Genomic DNA, 27,272 nt, shown 5'->3' with positions numbered 1-27,272 from the left:
CAAAACTTGATAGTCCCACAAAGTTAGACTTAATTGGTATACCTGCACTTGTGAAATCAACCAGCTGTTTTCATCATTCAAGTAATTCTACTCTCAGAATACAGCTGTGGGTTGGAATGTAATATAGCTAATTAGAATCAGGGACCAGTATTAACTCATAACGTACATCTTTGATGTGCAGGCTTTTTAAAAAAAAACCTACATGGAGGCCTGTAACTGGAAATTAACAATTTAACTCAACATAACGCAATGAGAAGCAGCAGCTTCAATTTTTCTCTTCACTTAGGTGTCTACAAAGACAGGCTGTGCACGAAATATCAAAGAAAAATCCACTCTTTGTTCTAATTAGATCAAGTTAAGGCATGAATAGTATTGCTCAGAAACATCATCTTTGATCTGGTATGAATTAGCTCAATAGTCATGAGTTACAGAGAGTTGGGAGAAATTCAGGCTGAGCTCCCGCTCTTCGAATTTATTCGATAATGCCTGTATGGAATTCATGCTCAGCTCTGACAACGGCCACAATAAAAAAAGTTTGCAGATATTATCTGTCTTAAAATATTAAGAACGGATGTTGAGGGAACTGAGGGGAACGCACGAGACAGAGAGAGAGCGCGCGCGAGCACGAGCCCAATAAAACGGCATGAAAAGCTGTAGAACTGAGTTTAACATTGAACTCACTCAAAGCCAAAACATTTTGAGGATCTACATTGCAATGTTGACAATTAGTTCATCAAAAGGCTACATTTTCCAAATTAATAGTCTGATGGTCCGATTTCTTAATTGTCTAAACTGACTAGATTTTCAATCAGAATGATGGGCTAAATGACGTACATAACAAATAGGTTGTAAACACTTCTCCCTTGGTACAGGGACTTAGTTTTCCCATCTGATCATGCTGTCTGCTCTGTGGCACTATAATTAAGCCATACTTAAACCATCCAGTTAGAAGGGGCTGAATGCTGTATAATTACAAAACTCGATGAAGAATGGCTGATCTAATAAGACCATAAGACATAGGAGCGGAAGTAAGGCCATTCAGCCCATCAAGTCCACTCCGCCATTCAATCATGAGCAACAGCTTGGAAACATTGAACGATTAAGCCTGTAGTCTTTCCCAGGATTTATATTGGAGGTGCTGGTGTTGGACTGGGGTGAATAAAGTTAAAAATCACACAACACACTGTTGTGAGAATTTTAACTGTTATGCATTAAATATCCTTGTTAGCACTCATTCAACAAGAATTCACCTCTGTACCAAAAACACGGGCACCATACTGTTCAGTCAGCCTTCATCTGAAACTCCAGCTGCAGTGATTTACTCAATCTGAGTCAATGGTTGTGTTGAAATTATAAAAACTAACTCGAGAGCTTTGATGTTAAAAAAAACCCTAAAGGCTCTCATGCAACACCCTGCAAATCCCTGACCTCTATCACCTACCGAGGGGAGTCTGTTAAATCAGGTGGCTGGTTTGTGATGCAGTGACGCCAACATGTGTTCAATTCCCGTACTCACCAAGAGATCACCACGAAAGTCCAGCCATTTAACTTCACCTCTTGCCTGAGGCTTGGTGACCTGCAGCTTAAATCACCACTCGCTGTCTCTCTACTAATCGGAGATCAGCTGTATGGTCCTCTGGGATGATGGCAACTTTACCTTTTACCACATACAAGGGCAAGGACAGTAGATAAATGAGATGACCACCACTACAAATTTCATTCAAGCCATACATTATCCTGACTTGGAACCATATCACTGTTGCTTCCATATTGCTGTTGAAAATATATTGTCTCCATAACAGCACTGCACAGGTATCTACAGTTCATGAAGTGTAAAGGTTTAAGACTACAACACTAATTTATCAAGGTCAATTAGGGATGTGTAAGAAATGCTGGCCCAGCCAATGATGCTCATATCCTGTAATGAGCAAGAAAGTATCATAGAGATGCATGAAAAAAGCTGTGGTATTTCAATTTTGGCTTGAATGAATTTAATCTGATTAATAATGGAGTCTTGTTTTTTTAATCACTATACATTCCGTACCGCCTCAACTGGTTGTAATATACTTGCATCTACAGAACCACATTCAAAGGGTTACTGTTTCAGTTCAAGATTGGAGAAAAAGAAAAGCAACATTATGATCTTTTATGAAAATGACTTAAGACATGCACATTATGAATCAGGAACATAATGATCAAAAGATAGTTTTAATGCATGCACAAGAAAATATTAAATGTCACATTTTCAAGGCTGTAGTTAGAAGGTGTTAGGCAGAAACAATCACTCTGCAACATTGCAACACTGCTACTAGAAATCACAGCACTCAGCAGTTCAAAGAACATGATTTGATCATGTGCGCATGTGATCTTGGGACATGGCTCAGAGTGTGTCCAGTCAAAATGGGCTGAGTAAAACGTACAAAACCAAGCAAATGGTTGAATGAATGTGGAAAACTTGGCAAAGGTGAACCAGAATACTTGTGTGCATTCAAATAAACTTATGTTTCCTCAAGTAGACTGTTCGGAGGTTATACTTTAATTGCCACTTCGACCACCTTGTTTTCAGTAAAGAAATCAGAAATCCAGTTCTTTTCAAGCGTGATCTTAAAATTTAAATCTCAATTACTAAAGACCAGTACTTGCCACAAGTGTTATTTGACTCATATAAACATGTTGGTTTCAGTGTGCATTTTTTTTTGCCTTTATTTGGTTTTCCACTTACATTTGGAATTACAGTATGCTGCTAACAACCAAGTATTTTTTATACTCCTTCACAGGAGTCCAGGACTGAATGACATCTGTCATAAAACAAATGCTGAAGGCATGCTGTATTATGAGTGACAGTTGGAATTGCTGAGATTGCCCACAGGTAAAATAACAAATTCAAATAATAAAACCTATAAATCTCAATATGGAAAGGGATGGGTGGGGACTTGCATCTTATATCCTAGGAAATGGCAGGCAATGTTGCATCGAACATCAATTGTAAGCTAAACAGAAATTTTAACTTTTAAGAATACCACAAATTGAATGAGACTCTGCGATATCTATGTGGATACACTGATGCAAAAGTCTGCTCTAGTGTATGATCCTAATGTAAAATAAAAGGTATAGTTCCATATGTAGCTCATTGCTATAAGATACAAGAAAATGGGAATCTTGCATTCAAAGTACTGATGGCATTAATTAGTTGGACTCACACCAATTTCAAAGTTAATCATTTTAAAAGGAATGTTAATGTTTCAGAATAATTTTATTCACTATTTGAAAATTATAACAATCATGTCTGTCAAAACAAAATAAAGCCTCATACGGCAGACTGAGTGATACAGTGGGCCTGACACTCATCTTTGGGTCTGGATTCAAATCAGATCATAGAATGAAAGCCTTCTCTGTCCATTAATTATTTGGCTGCAGTCTAACAAAGTTCATTCAGTGAAAAACATTTTGCTCACAGTTTTCTCAATCAACCTCTGATATTAAACTTTGATTGGACAAATCTCACAGGTTTTGATCGATGAGTCAACAAATGGAGCATGAATCAGCTAATCTGCACCTTTGCACAACATCTCTACTGTATTATGAAGTCAGTGAATCAGTATTCAGGAAACACTCAAGAAAGCAAGCTGATTGTCTTGACGAGATTTTTAAACAAAATGTACTCCCTGAATTGATCAATGGGTAATTACCACAAACCAGCAGCGAGATCTAAAAATTGCTGCATCTACCAAGTACTCAAGGGTAGCTGCAACCCATTGATTCACAAAGACAGAGTGAGGAGCAAGAAAATATTAGCAATTCGCAGAATGTTAACATGGTGCAGTGCATAGCGGTCGGATATTGGCATTGGGCGTCTGTTCAGTCATGCTCAAGTCTTTTTGTCTGTATCGTCTGTGATCCATATTGCCTTATTTTCTCAATACAGAAACATAAAACTCTGTACAGAAAAAAAAAAGTAACTATTGGCTCTTGGAGATGCTGTTATCATCTACAAGCTTTGGCCAAATTAATTTCATGTTGATTGATGCAAGTGAGAGAAACTTGGAATTTTTCATTGCACAGATTTAAACACAAATTCAAGTAGCAATCTTAGCAAAATAAAGAAAAAATATTGACAAGTTTAAAAGTTAAATAAAACTGAATGGAACTGTCAACACAGAAAGACATAGCACATGGGGACAGAGAACATTTAATTTTTAAATTGCTAAACCAAAGAATGGATCAAGCGAATTTAATTCTCAGCATACTACAGTGTTGGTTATGCATTTCAGTATTGCCGGGTCAATTAATGTCACCCTTCTGTTTTCATATTATAGTATCCTTATGAACAGGCCGACAATGAAGACATATTCAATATGATACTGTTAAAGACATGAAATTGGGCACAGGCATTGAGTTTTACATTTTGTTCAATGATGCTCTTTCAACAATGTTTTTTGCAGCACCTGCTCTACCTCAAGCCACGGTACAATCTTTCTGCCTTGCACATGTTATCAGAAGGTAGCTTTCCTAATATTAATAAATGCCTTTCCAGCATTATAAAGAACAAAGAAAACTTACAGCCCAAGAACAAGCCCTTGGGCCCTCCTGAAGACGGGCTCATGCCCGAAACGTCGATTCTCCTGCTCCTTGGATGCTGCCTGACCTGCTGTGCTTTTCCAGCAACACATTTTCAGCTCTGATCTCCAGCATCTGCAGTCCTCACTTTCTCCTTCGGCCCTCCAAGCCTGAGTCTAAACCTGTCGGTCAATTCCTAAGCATCGGTTTCCCTCTACTTCCCACCTACTCATGCATCTGTCCAGATGCATCTTAAATGAATCTACCGTGCCTGTCCCTCCCACCTCTGCTGGCAACGCGTTCCAAACGTTCACCACCCTCTGTGTTATGTACTTGCCACATGTATCCCCCTTAAACTTTCCACCTCTCACCTTGAAAGCATGACCTCTTGTTATTAAATCCTTCACCCTGGGAAAAAGCTTGTCTCTATCCACCCTGTCTGTATCTTTCATTTTTTTCTAGTGAAAATAAACCTAACCTACTCAACCTCTCTTCATAGCTCGCACCTTTCATACCAGGCAACATCCTCGTAAACCTTCTCTGCACCGTCTCCAAAACATCCACATCCTTTTGGTAATGTGGCGACCAGAACTGTACACAGTATTCTAAATGCGACCAAACCAATGTCTTGTACAATTTTAACATGACTTGCCAGCTCTTCTATTCAATACCCTGTCCAATGAAGGCAAGCATACTATATGCCTTGTTGACCACTCTGTCCACCTGTGCAGCAAACTTCAGGGTACAATGGACCTGCACTCCCAGATCTCTCTGCCCATCAACTTTTCCCAAAGCTCTTCCATTCATTGTATAATTCGCTCTAGAATTATTCTTGCCCAAATGCATCACCTCACATTTGGCTGGATTGAAAGCCATCTGCCACTTTTCCGCCCAACTCTCCAGTCTATCTATATCCTCCTGTATTCTTTGACAGTCCCCTATGCTTTCTGCTACTCCACTAATCTTTGTGTCATCTGCAAACTTACTGATCATGCCAACAGTGCCCTCTTCCAGATCATTTATGTATATTACAAACAACAGTGGCCCCAATACTGACCCCTGTGGAACACCACTGATCACCTTTCTCCATTTCGAGGAACTCCCTTCAACTGCTACTCTCTGTCTCCTGTTGCTCAACCAGTTCTTTATTCACCGAGCTAGAACACCCTTCACACTATATTACTTCACATTCTCCATTAGTCTACAATGGGGAACCTTATCAAACGCCTCACTAAAGTCCATGAATATGACATCTACAGTCCTTCCTTCATCTAACAACTTGGTCACTTTCTCAAAGAACTCAATTAAGTTGGTAAGGCATGATCTCCCCCACACAAAACCATGTTGCCTATCACTGATAAGCTTATTCTTTTCTAAATATAAACAGATCCTCTCAGTACCCTCTCTCGCAACTTCCCCACCATTATGAGCAATTTGACTTGATAACCATTCGGTTTTTTTCAATGTTCACAGAACTTCAGGACAAAAAAAGGACCATCCCTTCCTTTGTGCATTGCTGGTTCCTAGAAAGAGTTCTCCAATTAATCTTATTCTCCCACTTCTTCTGCAGATCCCTGCAATTCTTTATGTTTCAAATATACAAAATCTGCCATTTCATGTCGTTCTGTGATCCGTTCAGGCAGGACATTACAAATCACAACAAGTCACCACCTTAAATAAAAAGTACTGTAGATGCAAAGGTGTGGAGACCTGTTAAGGACCAAGAGTAAGCAACACAACCTGATTTTCCTAAGTGTACCAAATCATTGCAGCTGGAATTAGTTCAAGGATCACCCAGTGAGAGCATGCCAAGTATTTACATGGTCCCTGCACCTTTTTACCCTTTGGTTGGAACTCCATGGCAGCCATGGTTGCCTCAGAGTTCATGATGCAAAATTTTCACCACTCCCGATCTTGGAAACACTCCTTCAGTTCATTTACATGATGAAAGTTTCTCATTCCATACATCATTTGGACTAACTCCATTGCTCCCCCTCTGCAAACCACAGGAGAGCGCGAGATAGAGACAGAGATCGTGAGAGAGAGCGAGCGAGATCGTGAGAGAGACTGTGTGTGAGTGAGTGTGAGTGTGAGTGTGAGAGTGTGTGAGTGAGAGTGAGAGTGAGAGTGAGAGTGAGAGTGAGAGAGGAGCGCGAAAGAAAGAAAGAAAGAGTGCGTAAGAGAGCGAGAAAGAGAGTGCGAGTGAGAGAGTACAAGAGTGAGACAGTGACAGGAAGAGAGCACCGGTATGATTAATAAAGAGCAGATCCGAACAAGCACATGGATCTCAGTGCACCTTGTGGAAAGGGGCCATTGAATTGCCTTTGTAACGTACTTTGTTTTTAATCTTTGTATGTGGGTTTAATGAAAATTTACTTCTTCCAAATGCTGTTGATAAGTGTTGCAAAGATGGGGTTAGTGTTTTGACAGCTCGAGTTACATACCAGTAATTCCCTTATTTTAACCTGTGGCAAGAACCTATTTATTTGGAACAAACGGAAATGTCTTTAGTGAAGAAACCTTGTCAGGGCTTTCCCTCAATCTGGGTCTAAAATGCCTGGTAAATTGGGGAATTTTGAGTACTTGATGAAATCTTTAGATCTTGTGACAGCTCTTGGAATAACAGGGCTTCATTTCCACCACATGACCCAAGGGAAGGATGATACAGGTACAATTCAGGCTCAGGACTGCACTTCACATTTGATAGCTTTTTCTTAATTTGTTCTCAAAACAAGTCAGCTCAAAACTTTCGCAACTCAAAGGTATTTTCCAACTTGCAGAGGTTTATTTCAACAAAATGCAGGATCATTACACAAGATATTAAATCTAAATTTTGCATTTCCCAGAATTATGCGTATCTTTTCACTTCATTTATTGAGTCTCAAGTGATGTAATAAGACAAAATTGCTTCTAAAATGGTTCTGCATTTGCTCAGATTCATTTGCAAAAGTTCAACTTGGTTTGGAAAGGAATAATTTTCATGGGGCATTGAAAACTGAAAGATCGTTGTTCTTTCTTTCCTCCTTATTCCTTCGCTTCTTAAATTCTATTCAGCACTTAGTGAGATGCCTCTCACCTGAAATCAGGCAATGATACTCAAGTGATTTTGAAGTAGAACAGGACTGTCACTGAATTCAACAAAACTTCTTAATCTTTTGAAAATTTAATCAGTTAAATAAAATCAAGTTAAACTTGACAATCTAACTGAGGCATGAGAGAACTGGAATTAATTAACCCCTGGTTTCCTTTTGGCATTTAAATATGAATTGTCTCAGTGAGTGGCATTATTTAAGCATTGATTTCTACAGTATTTGCCCTTCTCTGTTTTAGTCTTTTCAAGCTTGCCAGATTTTTGACTTGTGTGGTTTGACCCTTCAGATACACTTAATGAAAAGAGGAGAAGAATTACACATAAAACAGCACAATTTCTCTTTGCTTTTAGGGAGAGTGCATTTTGGGTGTGTTGTGGCTAAATGCAGTAGCCACAAATCACTTCAGGAATGGATTTCTCCAGGTACTGGCAGATCAGAGTAAACATTACAACCTCAAGCTCCAAGATTGTTTCAGAGCTCTGAAGATGGAAAATGTAACTTTGATTTTATGTATGTCAAAGATCTAAAGAACTCAGTACTGAAAACAAAAGAAATACACACTACTTCCAAAAACACCAATTTACAACACTTTGGATCATGCACACATTTGATAAAAATTCTTGATGCATTCAAATAGTTGCGTGATTTTCAATTAATCTGTTTTTCTCCTGACAAGGTAAAACAAACTCCACTATTCTATGCAAGTCTCTGAAGGATACAACAGATCAGCTCTTCAAAGAAAAATCATCATCACTTGTTACTCTATATGCTTGGGGGAAGTTGTTCGTATGAGAGTAGGAGGAACAAGGTGGGAAAAGTAAAAGGACAATTTATGGACAAGTTGTGTCCAATAAATTTAACAAAAGGACCAGCTCGTGCAGAAATGTAAGACGGCCCAAAAATCTATGCAGCTACTCCAATACTTAATAAGGAAACACTTCCTTCACAACTTAAATTAAAAGTGCACTTGAAAGACAATTTTGCAAAAGTTTAAGCTTTTTTTTCCAATTCTTGTGGGAATTTAAAAATTTTTGTGGGAAATGGCTGGCCAGCACTAATTGCCCATCCCTCACAGTCCTTGAGAAGGTGGTGGTGAGCTGCCTTCTTGATCTACTGTAGTCCATTTGCTGTGGGTTGACCCACAATGCAGTTAAGGATCAAAGTCCAGGATTCTTACCCAGCAATAGTGAAGGAATGGTGACATATTTCCATCTCAGGATGGTGAGTGGCTTGGAGAACTTGAAGGTGTTGGTGTTCCCATATATCTACAGCCCTTGTCCTTCAAGATGGAAGGGATCATGAGTTTGTAAGGTGCTGTCTGAGGATCTTTAGTGAATTTCTGCAGTTCATCTTGCAAATAGTATACACTGCAGCTACTGAGCATCGATAGAGGGAGTGGATGATTGTGAATGTAGTGCCAAATAAGCAGGCGCTTTGTCCTGGATGATGTCAAGCTTAAGAGTGTTGTTAGAACTGCATCCATCCAGGGAAATGGGGAGTATTCTATCACACTCCTGCCTTGTGCCTTACAGATGGTGGAGAGACTTCGATGGTTGGGATGGGGGGGGATGGATTTTAACTCCATTGAATGTCAAGAGGCGGCAGTTCAATTGTCTCTTACTGGATATAGTCATAGCCTAGTTTTGTGCAGTGTGAATGTTACTTGCCACTCATTGGCCCAAGCCTTGATATTGTCCAGGTCTTGCTGCATTTGAACATGGACTGTTTCAGTATCTGAGGAGTCACGAATGGTACTTAACATTGTGCAATCATGATTTCTGAATTATGATGCAGGGAAGGTCATTGATGAAGTAGCTGAAGGTGATTAGACGGAGGACACTACCGCAAGAAACTGAGGCAAAGGCAGAGATGTTCTGGAGTGGAGATGACTGATGTCTAACAATTACAACCACCTTTATATGTTCCAGTTGTGACTCCAACCACCAGGGAGTTTGCCTCGTAACCAAATGTTTCCAGTTCTGCTAGAGATCCTAACACCACACTTGGTTTAATGCAGCCTTGATGTCAACGGCTGTCACTCTTACCCCTCTTCTGAAATTCAGCTCTTTTGTCTATGCTTGAATCAAGACTGAATTGAGATCAAGAGCTGAGGGTTCCTGATGGAACCCAAACAGGATGTAACTGAGCAGGTTATTGCTGAGCAGAAATACTGCTTGATAGCATTGTTGATGACATCTTCCATCACTTTATGATGATAGAGAGTCAGCTGTTGGGGTGGTGATTGTCAGATTGGATTTGTCTTGCATTGTGTGTCCAGGTCATAGCTGGGCAATTTTCCACATTGTTGGGTAGCTGCCAGCGCTCTAACTGGATTGGAACAGCTTGGCAAAGGGAGTGGCAAGTTCTGGAACACAATTCTCGATTGGCTTTGCAGTATCCTGTGCCTCCAACCATTTTTTCTTATCACGTGGAGCAAACTGAATTGGCTGAAGACTGATATCTTGAACAATGAGGACCACAGGAGGAGGCTGAGATGAATCATTCAATTGGCACTTCTGCCTGAAGATCACTGAGAATACTCCAGCTTTACTTTTTGCACTGAGCTCTTCCATCATTGAGGATGGGGATATTTGTGGAGCTTCCTCCTCCAGTGAGTTGTTTAGATGTCCACCACCATTCTTGAGTAGATGTGGCAGGAGTTCAGGACCTAGATCTCATCCAATGGTTGTTGGATCTCTTAGCTTTGTCTATCACTTGTTACTTAAGTCGTCCTGTTTGGTGGTTTCAGTAAAGTACAGTGAAAATGCTTAGCTTATGAACAGTACAGGCAGATCATACTAAGCAAGGACATGCAGATCATACGGTGCTTATAAGAATGAGAAATGTAGTTTACCCTGCACAAGAGGTGCACAAAGCAAGATCAACATTATTTAGAGTCCATATATCAGTCGAATAATGGTCGGAAAAAGCTGTTCTTCAACTTGTTGGTCTCTGTTCAAGCTTGTGTATCTTTGACCTGAAGGAAGGTTGTTGGAGAGCACTACCGGGGTGGGAGGAGGGGGTTTGATGATGTTGGCAGCCTTTCAGCACTCTCCACTGCACCAGGATTGATGGCATTGAGTGGGGGGAAATGCCAAGCCGTGAGGTTGCAGATTGTGAGAGAGTACAATTCTGCTGCTGTTGATGGCCCACAGCATCTTATTGCTGTCCCATCTTGAGTCACTCGGTCTCTTTGAAGTCTGTCCAATTTAACATGGTGGTAATGCTCCACAAGTGCAGTGGTCACTCTTATCGATATTTTAATGGACAAATGCATCTGCAGCTGGCAGATTTTACCTCTTGTTGGTTCCCTCACCACCTATCGCACACCAAGTCCAGCAACTATGTCCTTTCAGACCTGACCAGCTCTACCACTAATATTGCTGCTGAGGCACTCTTGGCGGAGGACAGTGAAATCCCCCACCCAGAGGACATTTTGTGCCTTGGCCATCCTCAGTGCCTCCTCCAAATATTGTTTGAAATAGAGTAGTATTGATTAATCAGCTGAGGGAGGTTGGTATGCGGTAATCAGTTGGCAGTTTACTTGTCTATGTTAACATGAAGCCACAAGACCTCTTGAGGTCCAGGGCTCCCAGGGCAACTCCCTTCTGACTTTATACTACCGCGCTACCGCCTCTGCTGTGTCTGACCTACCAGGGATGACGGTAAAGGTGTCTGGGACATTGTCTGTAAAGTCTATCTTAAAATCCCTAGAGTGTGAAAGCAGGCCATTCTGCTCATGAAGTCCACCCACCCCTCGGAAGAGCATCCATCCAGACCCACCCAATTCCTCTAACTCTGCATTTCCCAAGGGTAATCCATCAAGCCTGCACATCCTTGGATAACATTGGCAATTGAGTATTACCAATCCACAGAACCTGCACATCTTTGGACTGGAGGAAACCAGAGCACCTGGAGGAAACCCATGCAAACATGGGGAGAATGTTTGTGTGGAGTTTGCATAGTCACCCGAATCTGGAATCGAACCCGGGTCCCTGGCAGAGAGAGGCAGCAATGCTAATCACTGAGCTACTATGCCGCCTTTTGATTCTATGAGTATGACTATGTCAGTGCATGACTAGTTTGTGAGACATCGCCCCCAATTTTGCCAGATGTTAGTGAGGAGGACTTCGTGGGGTTGATAGGGCTGTTTCTGCAGTTGTCTTTTCCAGTATCTAGGTCAATGCCAAGTGATTTGTCCGGTTTCATTTCTTTGAGACTCTGTAGTGATTGATACAACGGAATGATTTACTAGGTTTGTGAAGGGCAATTGAGAATCAACCACATTGATGAGGGTCTGGTGTCACATGTAGGCTTGACCAGCTCAGGATGGCAGATTTTCTTCCCTCAAGGACATTAGTGAACCAGATGAGTTTTTCCGATATTTAACAACGGTTTCATAATCACCTGTAGATTCTTAATTTCAGATTTCTTTTTATGAATTCAAATTACATCACCCGCCACTGTGGGATTCTAACTCTGGTCCCAAAACATGAACTGAGTTTCCGGATTAATAGTCTAGTGATAATAGCACTATGCCATCGTCTCTGTGATGGCTATAGCTTCTAAAGCAATTTTTACCAGTGATCAGTTGAATGTCTAGTTGGTACAATTAATGTTTCAACTTGGCTGTGTGTACACAATGTTGTGAAGAAGTTGGATGACTAGAAGACTGGGGAAATAGTAGCACAGTAACTAGTAGTGCACAACAGCTACGACAACTGATATTGGTACAATGTATTGAATGTAACAGAATGCCCCAAGACAGATTACAAGAGCATTATAAAATAAAATGAGACTCAGTAACATCAAGAGATATTATAAGTGAGAACCAAAATCTTGCTCTTAAGGGTACACCTCAAGTGTCTTAAAAAAGAAAAGAAAAGCAGACAGACAAAAAAAGGGCTGAGGGAGATAATTACAAAGTTTAAGGCAGAGGCAATTGATAATACGGCTAAGAACAGTTGTACACTTGAAATCAAAAATATTCAAGAGAATTAGGGGTGCACAAATATTTTGGAGATTTGTGGGATTGACCAATTCACTTGCATGTCAAATGGTAGAAGCAACATGCAATAAAGCCAAACTCTGTGGACCATCAGCAGCAGAATTACACTTTACACAATCTACAAACCTCATGCATGATGTAACTCTCATTCTTCTCTTAAAATCACACTGGGAGATCAAACTCTTGCATTAAATGTGTTAACAGCAGTTCCAATTTTACCAAAAAAAAAAGAAGCTAACCTGGTAAAGCTATAACACAGGATAACATGCATGCTCAACAAAGGATGGAGTGTGAGAGAGCTGAGCAACCCCAAAACCAATGGTCAGATCAAAGCTCCGTGGTCCTGTTCCAACCAAATGTGAACAGCAGTGGACAATATTATGAACACTGTTACTTCTACCCAACCAACATGAAGATGTTAGTTAATCTCGAAAGACACACAAAACTGCAAATCAACTATTATCCCAAGGGAGGAACGTGATAAGGACAGCATGTTTACCAACATGGATACAGCAGCAAACAATACTATATTATAACCAATACTGGCAGACACAATACAAGCTTGAATAATGATCATTATACCTATCAATGCACGAAGATGATTTTCTGGGGACTCAATGGAATAGACTTGTTAACATGGTTGACTCCTGTTAAACATTCTTGAATAAATTAAACATTAGACTATGAGCATTGACAATCATCAGATGAGAATCATAATTTCAAAACCAAAAGGTACATCAGTAAGCAAAGGTTATCATTTTACTTACAGCATGCTTGGCTTTCACACGTTCCTCTTCAGTCAGTGCTCTCTCTCGCAAAATAGCTTTTATAAGATTGTCGCTTGCTGCATCTCGCTCACGTTGAAGAACCTTACTAATCTCATCGTGAACATACGGTTTATCATGTTCAAGCCTGTAGTTCAAAAGAAAAAAATGTATGACAACTTATAAAACTATATAAATATGAAGGTTATCCTGAGTCCCATTGCAGTTTCAGCACTGACCAAAACAACTTATCTATTTCAGTGATTTGGATGTGAACATAGGAGGTATCATCAAGTAAGATTGCTGATGACACAAAAATTGGAGGTGTAGTGGACAGTGAAGGAGATTACCTCAGAGTACAATGGGATCTTGATCAGATAGCCCAGTGGGCCGAGGAGTGGTAGATGGAATTTAATTTAATTTTGAGGTGCTAATTTTGGAAAGGCAAATCAGGGCAGGTCTCATACACTTAATGGTAAGGTCCTGGGGAAAATTGCTGAATAAAGAGACCTTTGGTGTGCAGTTTCATAGATCCTTGAAAATAGAGTTGCAGGTAGATAACATAGTGAAGAAAGTATTTCGAATGGTTTCCTTTATTGGTCAGAACATTAAGTATAGGAGTTGGGAGGTCATGCTGCAGCTATACATGACATTGGTTAGGCCACTTTTGGAATATTGTATGCAATTCTGATCTCCACCCGATAGGAAGGATGTTATGAAACTTGAAAGGATTCAGAAAAGATTTACAGGGATTTTGCTAGGGTTGGCGGGTTTGAGCTATTGTGAGAGGCTATATAGGCTGGGGCTACTTTCCCTAAAGCAGAGGCTGAGGGGCGACCTTATCGAGGTTTATAAAATCATGAGTGGCATGGATAAGGTAAATAGACAAGGTCTTTTCCCTGGGGGGAGTGGGGAGTCCAGAAGTAGAGTGCATAGGTTTAAGGTGAGTGGGGAAAGATTTAAAAGGGACCCAAGGGGCAACTTTTCACAGAGGATGTTACATGTACGGAATGAGCTGACAGAGGAAGTGGTGGAGGCTGGTACAATTACAACACTTCAGACGCATCTGGATGGCTCTATGAATAGGAAGGATACACAGGGATATGGACCAAGTGCTGGTAAATGAGACTAGATTAATTTGGGATATCTGGTTGGCATGAACGAGTTGGATTGAAGCTTCTGTTGTGTGCTGTATATCTCCACGACTCTAAATAGAGAAACATTTGTGACCAGTTTCTGGCAAACAAGTGGGTAATTCTACTTGGGCTCATCCTGAAGACATCACCAACAATAGGTGTTGGCGTCCTTTTCTTAGGCATGGGCCACATACTAGTATTGGTTATTTGAACTGGACACCAAATTGCAGGCCTTACAAGTGCTGAAATATTTCATTAAATCTATTTCAGTGTCACCATGACACAGCTATAAAGGGTCTTCTCCAATTTGTCCTTGTGGCAAATAAGGATAAACAATACATGAGGCTTTCATAGCATTACATCAAAAAAAACTTTCAATCTGGGAAGTTAGAAATATTCTCTCCAACGCATCCAAAAAGGTGATTTTTTTGAAAAAAACTGTGTGGTTTTCTATGTTTTCAGATCAGTATATCTGGTGTGACAAAGCACAGAGACAGTATTTCATTTCACTGGGAACTAGGTGATGATTCTGAAGTGGGAGCAACATAAAAACTAAATTTATTATTCAAAGCTATCAAAACTGTGCATTTCAATTGAAGGGAAAACGTTGGTTGAATATGAGCAGAATACTTGCTTAAAAGGGACCAGTTGCCTGTTCCATTCCCCAGAGACTGAAAATAACAAATTTGACAATTTTTTCAACTTAAGAACAACTTCCAAAAGTAATATCTTGTTTAAATGGCTAAAACTGGAAATGTGTTTCACACACTTTGTGCTGTACTGTTGTCCTCTCATTCTCCGTGGATAGCTGTTTTTCTCAAGGGGTGGTGAAGTTTATCCTGTGTGAAGCTCTGCACTCGACTCGATAAAGGTGTATACCTGTTCCATGTTTTCGTCAAATCAAATTCCTACTTTGGAAATAGAACCAGTCTGCCTCAAGATCGGGATACAGCCAGACTCTAACATCACACCTTTAATGCATTGTCTGAGCTGAAATGTCCTTTTTAAAAAATAAAACTTGAAATTATCCTGAGAATGCGACTGGAAAGTAGTTCTGGGATTTATGTATATGAAACCTGCAACCTATCCTAAAACATGAAAGACTTAACAGCAATCTAGGTTTGTTCAATACATCGCATCATTTGCATGACACTCTTATCAACCTGCTCCACAGCTGCCTGATGAAGGAGCAGTGCTCCGAAAGCTTGCACTTCCAAATAAACTTGTTGGACTACAACCTGGTATTGTGTTATTTTTAACTTTGCCCAGCACAGTCCAACTCTTTGTCCTTGACAAAGCAATGATGGGTTGCTTTCTAGACTGGCTGTTAAGGAAGGAATTCCAGGATTTTGATTCAACAACAGTGAAGAAACGACAATATATTTTCAAGTCAGGGTGGTGGATGGCATGGAGGGGAACTTACAGATCATTGCGTTCCTATGGATCTACTGCACTTATTTTTTTCTAAATGGTAGCGGTCAAAAGTTTGTCAAGTGCTGCCTAAGGACCTTTGATTTTTTTGAATTTTGAATTCTAAATTGAACAGAACTTACGTGCAGAGACTTGATCCTGTGCAAGGGGAAGAATTGCCAGATGAAAAAGGTTCCCAATCAATAAAAAAACATTTAAAAATTGCTGGAATGAGTTAAAGCCTGTAGTCGCACTTCAGAACAAAGATGCTTGAAAACTAGTGCTCAGAAATTAGATAATTGCCTTTGTCTCAATTCCATACATCTGTTATTCCTGATGGTTGCTAAGTTACTCTTTGACTGCTTTTCTGCTATTATAAGACCCTAAGATATAGAAACGGAAACAAGCCATTCAGCTTGCTCCACCAGTAGATCATAGCTCACCCATTTCTCAATGGCATTCTACTGGTTCTCTCCATAATCCTTGATCCCCTTTTGAATTATAATTCTTATAGTGTGGAAACAGGCCCTTTGGCTCAATAAATCCACACTGACCCTCTGAACAGTAACCCACCCTGACCCGCTTCCCTATCACTCTGCATTTCCCCTGACTAATGCGCCTAACCTACACATCCCTAAACACTATGGTCAATTTAGCATGGTCAATTCACCTAACCTGCACATCTTTGGATAGTGAGAGAAAACTGGAGCATGAGGAGGAAACCCACGCAGACATGGGGAGGATGTGCAAACTCCACACGGACAGTCGCCAGAGGTAGAAATTGAACCGGGTCCCTGGTGCGGTGAGGCAGCAGTGCTAACCATTGAGCCTCCGTGCTGCCTCTTACTAAAGTAGAAAGTATCTCATATGTTTTAAATAACTTGCCACCACAGCCTTCTGCAGCCATTAGTTTGACAGATTGACGGCTGAATTACTTCTCATCTTAGTTTGAAAGGGTGGCCTCTTTACTCTGAACTGGTGCTTTTCTTGGAGTGGAAACATCTTGTTTACATCCACGTGATCCAGGTCTCCCAGTAGTTTTGAAGTTGAAATCAGAATACCACTACTCCCCATCCTTTTCCACTTTACAGGGTACAGATCCAGAATTCTCAACCAGTCCTCATATGACAAGTCCTTCATCCCTAGGATCATTCTTGTGAACCACCTCTGGCCTTCCTCCAAGCTCAGCACATCCTTCCTGTGATACAGGGCTCACGATTTTCCAAACATGCTCTGGACAGAGCCTTAGACAGCCTCAGCAATACATCTCTGTTCTTGTAACTTACAGGTTGTTCACAAGAAGATGAAAACACTGAGTATGTAAGGAGTAAACAGTTTGAGGAATGCAGGGTTCTGTACCCTTCTTCCTACCAAAGGCGATCAATTTATCCCATCGTAATCCATCTGCCACTTCTTTGCCCACTCTCCCAGTGCATCCAAGTCCTTGTGCAGCCTCCCCGCTTCCTCAATACTACCGGTCCTTCCACCTACAACATAGCAACAATGCCTTCAGTTCCTTCATCTGGATTCTTAATGTATAACACTAATAGTTGCGTTCCCAACATTAACTCCTGCTGAACTCTTCAAGTCACTGGCTACCATCTTAAAAAAGGCCCCTTTATTATGAGTCTCTGCCTTCAACCAGTTAGCCGATCCTTTATCCTTGATAATATCTTGCCATTAACACCAGGGCTCATATCTTATTTAGCCACCTATGTTAGACCTTGTCGATGGCCTTCTGGAAATCCATATAAATCATGTCCACAGGCTTGACTTTATCTCACTTACTCATTTTTTGGGGAGGTACGACCTTCTCTTGATAAAACAGGCACATCTGTCAGGCACGACCTTCTCTTGATAAAACAGTGTCGACTTGGCTCTATTTTATGATGTACTTCCAAGTACTCCACAATCTCAGTCTTAAATTTTACTCTGAAATTTTACCAACAGAGGTCAGGCTAATCAGCTTAGTTTCCAGTCTTCCACCTCTCTCCCTTCAATAGCAGGGCTACATTAGCCATTTTTCAGTCTTCTGAGATCCTCATGACTCCTGTCATTCCTCTAAGATCACCATCAATGCCTTTACAATCTCCTCAGTTATTTCCTTTAGAACTCTGGGGTGTAGCCCATCTGGTCCAGGTGATTTACCCACCCTCAGACCTTTCAGCTTCTCGATGATGGCCCATACACTCATCTCTGTCCTGACTCTGTTTAAATTCTGGTTTGTTGGTGTCTTCCAATGTGAAAATTGATACAAATTACCTCTTCAATTCTTGTTACTTATTTTTTGCTCCAAATGACTACTTCACCAGCCTCATTTTCAGTGCTCCTCTCTTAAGGCCTCTTACTTTGGAGTTGAAAAAACTTTTGCATTTTTTTGTATTACTAATGTGCTTACTCACATATTTTCTCCCCCCTGAATATATATATTTTTTAAAGTTATCCTCTGCTGGTCTTCAATGGCTTTCCAATAATCTTCACCATATTGAGAGCTTTTTCTTTTATCTGTATGCTGCCCTTGACTTACCTTGTCAGCCCCACTTGCCTTATCTTCCCTTCCTGCGTTTCTTCCTTGGCATGAATTTCTGCTTTGTCTCCCAAATTACCTGCATAAACTTCAGATATTGCTGTTCCATCGTCTTCCATGCTAGGTTTCCCAACTCTGGCCATCTCCTCCCTCGTGTCTTTTTGGTTACTGTAACTCAATTGTAATACCGTTTCAACTGATTCCAATTTCAAACTGCAGGGTGAATTCTGTCATATTACAATTATGGTCATTATCTAATAATCACAAAAAAACACACATTTACCAAATGGTCCAAGATTCCTTTTGTAACCAACACGAGAAAAACGGATTTATCTGGCCTTTCATCTGATTTGCTGATTGTTGTAGCTTGCTGCACACAACTGTCTGCACTGAAAAATAAGTCAATCACCGTTTCTGGGAAATATTACCAATAGTTATGCCACTTAAGCAGTTCAATTTAGTTTAGCAAATACCAATAAAACAGAACAGGGTGGAACCTTATAGGAGTTGGAGAGATTTGTGGCAGAATCAGACGAAAACGTCAGAGAGGACGATCTTGAAGTCAGGAGCACCTTGCTCCATCTTTTATGCTTTTAAGGCAATTTATACTTTAATGGAGAGAAATGTCAAAGTGTTACAATGCAGATGAATCATGGCATCCTTGTGTGTGTATGAACCAAAGAAAACGAGTATGCAAGTACAGCAGCTAATAGGAATGCAAATGGAATTTTGGCAATAATGCGAAAGGAATGGAGAATAAAAGGAGGAAATTGTTACTGCAACTGTAAGGTATTAGCAGGTGGATGCTGGAACGAACTAAATTTAAGAAGCAGGTCGACATATCTTCAATTAGTACTGGGTTGGAGGATTATGGGACCAGGCAGGAAAATGGAGTTGAAGCAGAGATGAGATCAGCCATGATTCTATTGAATGGTATTGTAGGTGCAAAGGGCTGAAATGCCTACTCCTGTTCCTCTTCCTTTTGCTGTGAAGCAGCATGGCTAGTTTCACACGAGGAAATGGCAAGTCACCAATTAAGACTGATCTTTTCTTCTGTTAATGCCCTCAATATGCCAGCCTCAAACAACCGTCATGATACACTTACAAGACACTTCTGAATTACAATATTGCATTGTTTAATTGTTATGCTGCTGTGAAGCCACTTCTGTATTCAGGGACACATGTCCAGCTCACAGACTGGACCAGTCTGCATCCCCAGAACCTTGACAACATCCTTGCCTTGCTTTTTGCACTTTGTCCCTTCAGCCAGAGACACGGGGAACACATTATTTTTGTCTTGACTTGCTATTAATGCAGACACAATGCTAGCAAGCTTACCATGGCCGTCAGCAGGCCTCTGTCAAGTCAATGGGGATACCCTTCTGTCAGAAGGATCTGGACAAATAAGTCAAAACGCAGCCTCCAATGTCAGTCCAGGGGCTCAATATGGTCAGTCAGTCAATCACTTGGTGTGACAGAGTCAGCATGAGCTTCACACGTAAGGGTGAAGAGCTCAATGTGAACCAGAAACCACTGATTCTTTTAATATAATTAGCAGATGCTTCACTCCTGGAATGAGACAGGCAGCTATAATATCCGAAGGTGAAAATAAGTGTTACTGTCACTGTTGGTGCAAGCAGAGAGATGTTCTGAATAGTGGGTGAGAGCAACTAAGGCAAGATGTTTAAGACAACAGTGAGAATAGGTGAGTACAAGCCTTGGCAGAAGGTGGGTATAGCAGCAGAGAAAGCCACAGGGGCTGCGTTGGTAGTTAATGTGGTGAATTTGGTAAAAAACTCATATGGCCAAGCAGGAGGACCCCCTAAAAAGAAAAAAATGACTTCAACACATCTCAGACTTGGAGAAAACAAAATGATTCAGTTCATGAACAAACGGAGGAAGCAGCTCCCCATGATTAGAATCAGGTCTATGAAGGCAATTTTCAGATTAAGATGAAATTAAAATTTTGTCACAAAACTCCAAGTATACACACATTTCCTTTATCTATGTAATATGAGACATTTAAGTTCCAAACTGTTCAAGGACTATTAATTTAGTTCACATTTTTCAGTTAACATAATAGGATTTCTGGTAAATACATTCATATAAAAATCAATGAATGTTAATATTTCAAAGAGCATGGTTTAAAAAAAGGTCAAGCCATATCGATTCAAGAAAAAAAATCTCATTTTTACAAGTGTCCCCTGAGGGGGTTTCCTTTCTTAATGAGACTCATTTATCCCTTTTTTTTCTTTCGATTAAAAATAATTGAACAGAATGAACATTTGCATGCATGAATGAGAACCTTGTGTTATATATTGCCGCTATTGGCTATGTATTTTCATTTCAGATACAATTTAACTAAGTTTGGAGGAAATAAGTGCTTATAACAGAATCTCAATTCTGCTAAGCTTTGTTGTTATTCAGGCCAACACAGCTGTGAGCTTACTGCAATACTCCTGTAACATATGCCATTCAGCAAAACGGGCCAGAATGTCCATGGGTGCTAATTTGCAATCACAGTTATTCAGTCCAAAGGAGCCCAAAACTGAAGACGTAGCACGAACCAGGTAAAACTGTTATTTAGTTTGACAGAAGTAAAGCTAAACCTAAGTTGTGATTACAATTTTGCACGTCTTTGTTGGAAAAATTAGGGCAATGACAAAAATCTAATTCCTTGACTGTAAAACATTTTTGATATGATTTGCATGAAACAAACAATGCCAATGCAGTCTAAATGATCAAGGTGAAGACGAGGATGCAGACAATCTATCCTTTGGTCAACACATTAAGTGGCAGTTATTATGCCTGCACTGATCTGATTGGCCACTTGATGCCTAGCCTCCATGGATCCAAACCATATTTTGCATTCAACCTGGCAATTCATCCTGGAGGAAAGAAACATCCTCAACAGTGCTTTCAACGTACAGATTCAAAATAAATGTTGATTACTTTTCCAGCAACAATGCACGCAACCTCAGAAAAGCATCATTAGTTAAACTTTTATAATGCCATGTACAGAAATATGATCAGTTTGTAATGTATGTATTTATGTATAATCAAAGTTGTATCATTGTCAAAGGGTACAAATGTACAACATAAGTAATTATTTCATTTCCAATAATTTAGAAAGCCCATCAAAATGGGTTTCAAAATAGTGACGATGAACCACAACTTTTAAAAAGGGGCAAACAATAAATGCTCAATTCAGAGACCTATGATCTTTGGATAAATCAAATCTCTATTGAAGCTTTGATTGGTGTGAGTAACTAAAGATACCTGATGTGGGAGATAACCAGCAAGTTGGCTTGTCAGTGGATTTCACTAAGAGTTCATTTCATTAAAATATAATATTCACTACTGCTCAAACCTGTTCAAGAAGCTCATTTGAAGCTTTTGTTTGAAAGCATGAAAATAACAGGTTTCAATTCTTCAAGTACATGAAGGCCTGAATTAATTTAGTTACATGCGAGATTATGGCTCTTGACGACCGAATGGTAAAGTGACATGATAAAGAATTGGTGGTGCTGGTTAGGATGTCGGAGGATACTCAATCCTACCAGAAACTATGTTATGGGCTCTGAAATTTGAATTAATCATTTAAACATGCCCAGCCCCGAACTGACCAATGGGACTATCAGATTGCAGATAGATGGGATATTTTGTCCCAAGAATGACTCTTCTTTAAGTGTGCAAGTCAGTCTTTCCTTGAACCACTCAGACACAGGCTGCCTTTGTTACACAAAGTCAGAGTTGGGGGCAGCTGTGGTTTCCCTGACCTCTGGCTTTCTCTCATTTTCCTAAAAAGGAGGTAATGCAATTAAAGTCCATTTGTGCTATTCCCATCATCTCCTGGCAGCAGGTAGTTTTAAGGAATGGGCAGTCAGCAGACTGCTGTTAAAGTTAATTGGAGATTCCTTTTTTGGTAGATTCAGATGAACATCTAACCTGGTTTGCTCAAATCCCACTCAATACTGCAACACTGGCATATTGTTTCTTGGCTTACCTGAGAAAATAAGGTGTGTGTGTGTGTGTGTGTGTGTGTGTGTGTGTGTGTGCGCACGTGCGGTGAGAAACTATGAGAAAAACAAACTGATACAGAAGTCATACGACAGATTGAGAGAACTGGGTGTTGACTATGATGTTTTGTGAAATCCAAGTGCATTAATTCATGTCAACAGCTGCATTTGTGATTATCAGAAGGATATGATATTTGCTGCAGTCAGTCCCACTTAATTTCTCATAAAGCTAATCCATTTGACTCTATCACATGAGTCCATGAAACATGTCGACATGAGACAGAAAGCTTCAAAACTTCAAGACAAAAAAAAGAACTTACAAACCTTGAATCATTTCTTCCAACAATCAACATGATGTTGCTCTCTCCTTAAATTTTTAAACTCTTCTCTGGTGTATGAAGTCTGAAACTAATTTGCAGTTTTCATCAACACTGATTGCCACCATCATTTATCATCGTTCTGATGTTTATTATTATGAATATCAGTCAGGAGCATCTAGTTGTTATATAGTTGATCCTTTTTAAATTCTGTTCCAGCAATTGCATTTTCCCTTATCCAACACATTACCTAAGGTTTCAGCCTGAAGAAGTCTTTGACTGAAATTGTCACACATTCATTTTTCTGGCATATTGAAGTTGTAGCTTTGCTCATTTAATTAAATTAACCATAGTATCAACACCCAGCCTAAAAAACTTGGAATTGAGTGAATTCTATAGTTGAGATTTTGGAAAGTAATGCCACACTAATTGAGTGCTTGAGTATTCCACCTTATATTGCAACTGTGCTGAATTGGTTCTGAAAGAAACAAGCAGAAATGGGTCATCTAGTGGGAAGAGTTGCTGTTTCTATCAGTACAATGGATACAAAAAACGTATCAAGCATAAAATCCTGCAAATAAGCATGTACCTCAGATCTCCATTTTCTAGGTTACTGAGACCTATCTAAGCTGTTTTGTGAAGTCCAGCTCACAAATTCATAACTTACAGCATCTATTCACAACTTGGATTTCACAAAACATCATAGTCAACACCCAGTTCTCTCAATCTGTCTTATGACTTCTGTATCAGTTTGTTTTTCTCATAGTTTCTCACCGCACGTGCACACACACACACACATCACAGCTTAAGCTTCCAATGAAGCTTGCCTAATGACTGGAATGAATACCTGATTTCACAGACATGCACTAGTAATGTCCAGTTAATATCTTATCCACGTCAACCAACTTCATAAAAGCTCAGATATTCATATTGATGGGATTTGACAATCATCCCAGGTATGCATGAGCTTTCCTTTCAAATATAGTTAATAACTGTTGTAATATGTCTGAAGTTTCTAATCAGCAATGAGGGAAGCCACATTTGAATGAAACTGAGCTCTCTCTATTTATGTTAGTGGAGAATAAAACTTACACAAGACTTGAACAAAACAACTAAAAACTATTCAAATGGCAAAATAATAAGGTTTTTTTTTAAATCAAACATCTCAAAGAATTAAGTGTTGCTCTCAATAAAACCTCATGTTAAAGTCATATCATGCTTCTTACCTTTCAGAGTTGAAACTATAACATCTGTCAATTTTGCATTCAGTAGCATTATGTTTCTTGCAAGAGCTGCACTTTTTAAATTTTGTGTTCACAGGTACAATTAGTAATGCAGATTAAAGCTTAATTAGATCTATGATCTCACTGAACAGTGGAATAAGCTTGATGGACCAAATGGCCTAAACTTGTTCCAATTTTTTAATGATCCTATGCATACAGCTGTTAACACCCAATTCAAATCAACACACTATTACAATGAACACAAAACCGCAATGTACGGTTTCTCAATTGCATATTACACAGCATCAAATGGTCACTGAAAGACTTTTTGCTGCACTTCTTTTCATATTCTGAAATCTTGAAGCAATTTATTTTTTCTGTTTGGATTTTCAAGCATTCGCATGTCGCATGTCGCATGTAACACTTCACTGAAATCCTACTGGTAATACAATAATTGCTGACACTTGTTTCCTCTGCATGATTTTTTACTTTGTATACTTTTTAAAAAAAAATCTAAACTCAATAACATTTGCAACAACAGCCAATTGACAACAGTAGTTACTCAGTAAGGTGCCCCAATAATTAAGCACTCAGAACACATACCATTTACATTCTGACCAAGTTAATAGGACAGTTTGTGAAATTACTATGTAACAGTGGTGCTGATGAAGCTGGCAGCACATTCATCTCTCTGCTTGGCTGTGAATCATACTATTGGGTTTTAATTTGGTTTGAGCATTTAAGTAGGCTGACAATGTCAATAATGAGAGGGCATAATTTCGGTGTGAAGGGTCAGGAGTTCAGACAGAGTTTGAAGAAACTTTTTTTGAAACCCAGAATGCCTTGTTAAGAGCAGTACAAGCACTTGGAGGAATACTTGAAATGTCTGAACATTCAACTTTATGGGCCATATGCTGGAAAGGGGGTCACATAGCACAGAAAAGGCCGATCAAGTCTGAGTTAACCTGTGATCTTACAGTGTAAAATTGAAGTATCTACGATGCTACCTATTGGGCCAGCTGTTAAATTCAAATCCTATTTGCGTGAATACAAGACTCCATAACTCAGTGTGGAATAGTAATAAGCCTACATGTTGTCCTTGAAAACACAATCTTTCTCAACCAAAAGACGAAGATGAACTGGCCACTGATTGGTGCTGTGCTCTTAAATTGGTAACGTGAACCGACATATTAATGACCACAACAACTCTGAATTTGAAGCGCATGAGAATGTCAGCTACACTACCTTTGCACATTGACATGACAGCAACATTTAAGAGGCATTTAGACAGATACATGAATAGACAGAATAGAGGGATACAGACCACGTGACTAGTTAGGAACATATCATGCTTGGTATAGACATGGGGAATAGAAAGGTCCTGTGCTGTTTTATGTTCTATTTCTATGTTAATCTCACTGTTTAAGGTCAAGTTGCTGTAATTCTAGAGGCCACAGGACTGCTCTCCAATCTGAAGGGCCAAAGGGCTGTGTTTAATCTGAGAACCACCATGTTTCAGGCAAGGGCAGGTTCAAAGAGCAGAATCTTTGTCTAACCTCAGCCACTGCAGAACGTGAACCCACACTGTTGGTGTCACTCCGCATCGAAAACCAACCATCAAGATATCTTACTAATAATTGTTCTTGAAGTGCAAACAGATGCAGAGTCATGTTAGGCCTAACTTTGAGTAGAACGCTCGAGATTGGAGATTTCAGAGAAACAAATTTCCTTGAGTGGTTATTTTGTAATAATCCAACATCTGAAATAGGACTGCTTGACTCATTAGAATATAGCATCTGTCACAAAAAGCTGTACAGGTTTCAAATTAAGAGTCTTACCTGAGATCTATATTGAGAATATATTGATTTCTTTTTGAGTAATATTTTTTAAGATGACAGAATGTCTTAGAGTGTAGTTCAGGATACTTATTGAACGATGAGCCACAGTACAGATTTGTGCTAAACACTGGTTCCTTGTGCCAGAAGGGGAGAATCTGGAGAAATAATGGCGATGCAAGATGAGTAACAGAAAACACAAAGGGGAATAGTTGAAACAAATCCAGTTTGTAAAAAAGAGAAAATGAGAGAAGGGAAGAGATGGAACAACATGTTTCACTGCAGAGAGAGACAGAGGCAGAAAATAAACAAAGTCAACCTTACAATAAGATTGCCAAATATACAACAATCAGGACAAAACCAGTAAAAAGCATGGTGTGAGAGAGTGTTTTGACAATGTAATTCCTGGGATACAAGAGTTCTCTTGTACCACAGCTTAGGGACCTTCACCACATGGCTTTTCTGAAACAAATAACTCATGCTCTCTCAGAACATAAATGTGCTCTTGGCTACTGTGAAGCTCTTGCTGAATAGTGACACACTATTTAAAATCAGTAATTTTCAAGCTTATCTGAGAAAGGGCAACTTGCAAAAGTTGACATGTGAGGACATTGTTCATGAAGCAGTGAAATGTTGCACAGAGAAAATTTTAAATTAGAATTTTCTAAGGGTAAGATCAAATGATTCTTCAAAGATATCCTCTACTTACTCAAAATAAATGGTTACCATTAAACAGGAGGCAATGGCCAAGTGGTATTACCGCTAGACTATTAATCCAGAAACTCAGCCACTGTTCTGGGAACCTGGGTTCAAATCTAATGATGATCTGGAAACGATTGCAGATTGCTCGAAAAACCCATTTGGTTAACTAATGTTCTTCAAGGAAGAAGTCATTCATCCTTACCTGGTTTGGCCAACACGTGGCTACAGACCCACAGTAATATGGTTAACTCTTGGCTGCCCTCTGCGCATTTAGGGATGGGCAATAAATGCTGGCCGAGACAACAATGCCCAGATCCCATGACTGAATGAAAACAAATGCAGAAAAGGTAAACAGTCCAGGATGTTTGCATCACTTCTTGTGACTGAGTGTATCTGGTTCCAGGCAAATTTAAATAACTAACATCACATTGCCTGTGGTGTTACAGCCAGCCAGTCAGACCATCTCACACATCTACATCTTAGAAAAGATCCTTTGACAGCATTTTGCAAACCCATGACTTCTCCCATCTGGAAGGACAAAGACAGCAGGTACATGGGAACACACCCCTTGCAAATTTCCCTCCAAACCATTCAACATCCTGACTCAGCAAGATATTGGGATCCTTTGTTAGAGCGCCTCATCTTCCACCTAGGAACCCTCCAACCACAAGGGATGAACTCA

The 27,272-nt window shown here is 39.8% G+C and overlaps 1 protein-coding gene across 2 annotated transcripts in view; it reads right to left on the bottom strand.

The window, feature by feature from the left end:
• Positions 1-27,272, bottom strand: part of chchd3a (coiled-coil-helix-coiled-coil-helix domain containing 3a) — a 231,951-nt gene that overhangs the window by 139,988 nt on the left and 64,691 nt on the right. For both annotated transcript variants that reach the window (XM_043714036.1, XM_043714037.1), the window contains exon 4: positions 13,425-13,569. In XM_043714036.1, the coding sequence (XP_043569971.1) occupies positions 13,425-13,569 (145 nt within the window). The remainder of the gene's footprint in view (positions 1-13,424; positions 13,570-27,272) is intronic.

Source organism: Chiloscyllium plagiosum, chromosome 23, assembly GCF_004010195.1.
Source record: "Chiloscyllium plagiosum isolate BGI_BamShark_2017 chromosome 23, ASM401019v2, whole genome shotgun sequence".
Taxonomy (NCBI): domain Eukaryota; kingdom Metazoa; phylum Chordata; class Chondrichthyes; order Orectolobiformes; family Hemiscylliidae; genus Chiloscyllium; species Chiloscyllium plagiosum.
This window is presented reverse-complemented; position numbering and strand designations above follow the sequence as displayed.